Below are 3,242 nucleotides of genomic sequence, written 5' to 3'. Positions count from 1 at the left end.
TATTGCTTGAGTTTTAGAATCGATAAACCTTTTAGATAAAGTTATTTATAATTATGTAATTGAAAATTTTATTTCAATGAAAAATTTTATTTCAAAGAAAAATGTAAATTACTATAAATTTTTTTGTGTATAATTTTGAATGAATTTTGCAATACAATATGAAAAATTATAATTGTTTTGCTTAAAGTTTTATGTCTTTTAAGTTTTAGGGCCTTACTTTTGTTAAATTGCGCAGGGCCTACAAAATCACCCGACCGGCCCTAACCGTAAGAAACGAACCCTATGCAAGGGACATTTATCGATTGGATATGTCCAAATGCCGTATGTATAACTTTTCCAAATGACTTATGCAAGAGCATGGATAGTGTTTGCTTCGATAGATTCCCGACTACACAAGTCCTTGGAAATGATTAACACTTCACATTACTTATCTTTTTTTTTTTGACATTCGATTAATAAAAAAACAAAATTTTAAACTTAAATAAACATTTTATTAATAAAAAGTTACATTAAAACCCTATATTATAAATTGAAAAACTAATAATGTAAGAAAATAAGACTTAGGGGTATTTTGTGTCAAAAACCAAAATTTAGGCATGGGATTCTTTTGAGTTGGAGTATAGCCGATACCCCTTTCTTCCTTATTTCATTCAACCCAGCAAAACCTAAAACCTTTCCCCCTTGTTGCCTTGCCTGCGCCGACCAAGAAGGACTAAAAGAACTTGGGAGGAGAAGGGAAGAACGAGATGGAAACGAAGAAAGAGAGCAGAGGGAAAAAACGGTCAAATATTGCTTCCTATTGGCTGTCTTCCTCAGTTTTCGTATCCACAGCCAAACCACCGGACATCGGGGCGTTGTTCACGCGTTTCTTGGCCTATCAAGTCGGCTTTCACACGTGAGGTGATGCTCTATACCGGATAGCCTTAAAGTAACGTCCAATCATAACATATTCATACTTACGTCTATTAGCAAGATGATTACATCAAAATCGAATAACAAGAGTACAAGTCTACTAAAGTTAATTACATAAATGCATAAATTTAGTCAAATATTATCATATGATTGGAATGATTCAATATTTTCACTAAATTAAGAGTATAAATAACAAGTTGTACTATTTATTAAAACAAAGCACCAAATTAAAGAGTCGGAAACCTTTAAATTTGGTAGGACATATTAATTATACAAGAGTTTATTGTTGTTTGTGCCTATTTTATGTCCACGAATTCAAATCACCACAGTTTATAATACATATTACTTTCACAATATAATCAACAATAGAAAACTCCAGATCTTGAAATAATTTTGAAGTAAAAATATATAATAAATACATACACAAATTAACCCAAATGTTTGTTCAATCCACATAGAGTATTCTTGATCCCATATGCCACACAAAGATTGTAGTTAATCCCGTTTGCGGCTTTTAGCTGCGGTTCTTGCACTTCTCCATAGCTTTTGGTGCTAAAGTTACAAGTTAAATGAGATTTATTAGGTGTGTTCTTGAAGGTTAATATACATATAATTGTTTACATTATGATAAATGACAATCTAATAAAAAAAATATTACTTAATTATGTTGATTGTTTTAATGATAAAACTTTGTTCCATGTCACTTACCAAGCCCGATAGCTTCCTTCCCTTTCATTATACGCAAACGCTTGCATGAATCAACGAACATCCTGATCATGAAAAACTAAGAAAAGTTAAACATAGTTATATATATATATATATATATATATATATATATATATATATATATATATATATATATATATATATAAGCTTATTGATGAATGTTATAATTCATTCATTTATTTATAGATAATCATAATGCAATGGGGATAATAAAAAGTAATTACTCCCAAGGAACATCACCAACGAGCATCCAATCCCCGTCTTTGTCCTCATAAGTTGGAACGTAGTCAGAGCTGTTCAAAAGATCCATTAATTTGCTCTCGTTCATGAAATCCTTCAACCCATGCGATCCACAGTTACCTAAATGATTTAATTTTGTTTTTTTAAATGAATGGAAATTCATTAATTAGTTAGTGATTAATTTTTAAATAAACATCACTTATCAGTTAAGAAATTAATATAGTAAATTTGATTGATTAATTACCAATAGTGAAGGAACTGAACATGTTGCCCAAAGCATCGGAGAGATCTTGATAGCTTTTGTACATTTTCAGATCGACTTTACGAAGGTAAGGAGCTCCATCCATACTCACCTTCACAAACGCTACCCCACCACAACCGCCGGTAAACTCTTCATGGCCGCGGAGGCTTATGTTTTTTTGGATTGATAGCATGTTTTTCCGGTAAGATCTCACCGGTGGCCAACCCACCACTTGTGCCCTACAAATAATTGAAGTTATAAGTTTTTGTTTATGTTTTCAACAATAAACTGAAGTAGAAAACTTACTTCGCTGGTGGGTTAACTGAGCAATTACCATCGCCTCCGCCTGTGGCTTCGAAAAGATTCTTCTCTTGATCATTCTTGGTTTCCTGATCATCTGATGACAGTTTCAGCTTCAAATCCATGATTGTCTCGTCGTAACTTCTCTTTCCGTTGCAATGCACCGCTGTATCTCCAACTTCACTGGTCTTATTCCCTCCAACGCCGCCGCCGCCGCCGGGCAACCCTAGCCGTAACTCCGTCTCCTCGAACGACGTCATCTCTCCTCTATCTCGCTCTCTCGTGGTTTTTGTTTGGGCTGTTGGTGAATAAATGGGCAAATCATTCTTCCTAATAATACTATATGTACTATTACTATTACTAAGTCCTATGATGCCGTTCAAAAATAAAAAGTCATGTAATAATTAAATATGTATTTTAAAGAGAGAAAAAAATGTTAAAATTAATATCTTTTTTTTTAGTTCTATATATTTTGATTATTAATATCTTTTTGTACATGTAAGGTTTCTTAATAAAAAAAACTATACCATTTTAGTTTTTATTATATTATTAATATATTGTAATCAAATATTATCATCTTATTTATAACTCGTGAGAACCACGGTTACAAAATTAATTAAATTTTATAGTAAAAAAACTCAAAATTATTAATCAATTATTTTAAATACACTGTTAATTAAGAGATTTTTTAATTATATAAAATTATAATCGTTGATTTAATTAAATACGTAACCTTATAATCTGTATTAATTTTATTTTAATTTTTATTCTAATGTTATTAATTTAATATAATTAGAGTGGAAAATTTAAAATTTGAAATTTG

General features: G+C 31.0%; 1 protein-coding gene across 1 annotated transcript; it reads right to left on the bottom strand.

The window, feature by feature from the left end:
• Positions 1–1,098: 1,098 nt before the first annotated feature.
• Positions 1,099–2,754, bottom strand: LOC145136958 (auxin-responsive protein IAA16-like). The gene is made up of 5 exons (XM_079071091.1): positions 2,426–2,754; positions 2,123–2,358; positions 1,863–1,998; positions 1,621–1,682; positions 1,099–1,464 (listed from the first exon to the last, which is right to left on the bottom strand). The coding sequence occupies exons 1-5, from the start codon at positions 2,677–2,679 to the stop codon at positions 1,427–1,429; spliced, it is 726 nt and encodes a 241-aa protein (XP_078927217.1). The 5' UTR covers positions 2,680–2,754; the 3' UTR covers positions 1,099–1,426.
• Between the last annotated feature and the right edge of the window lie 488 nt (positions 2,755–3,242).

The sequence above is a fragment of the Lactuca virosa genome, chromosome 9 (assembly GCF_052849685.1).
Source record: "Lactuca virosa cultivar CGN04683 chromosome 9, Lactuca_virosa_CGN04683_v6, whole genome shotgun sequence".
In the NCBI taxonomy this organism is placed as follows: domain Eukaryota; kingdom Viridiplantae; phylum Streptophyta; class Magnoliopsida; order Asterales; family Asteraceae; genus Lactuca; species Lactuca virosa.
Note: the sequence above shows the minus strand (reverse complement) of the source record. Positions and strands in the feature narration are given on the sequence as shown.

Excerpts from the sequence above, each read along its gene's own strand:
- LOC145136958 (XM_079071091.1), bottom strand. The coding sequence starts at position 2,679 with ATGACGTCGTTCGAGGAGACGGAGTTACGGCTAGGGTTGCCCGGCGGC. Across the intron at positions 1,683-1,862 it reads GTTGGTGATGTTCCTTGGGA|GATGTTCGTTGATTCATGCA; the intron begins GTAATTACTTTT and ends TTTCATGATCAG. Across the intron at positions 1,465-1,620 it reads GAAGGAAGCTATCGGGCTTG|CACCAAAAGCTATGGAGAAG; the intron begins GTAAGTGACATG and ends TTGTAACTTTAG.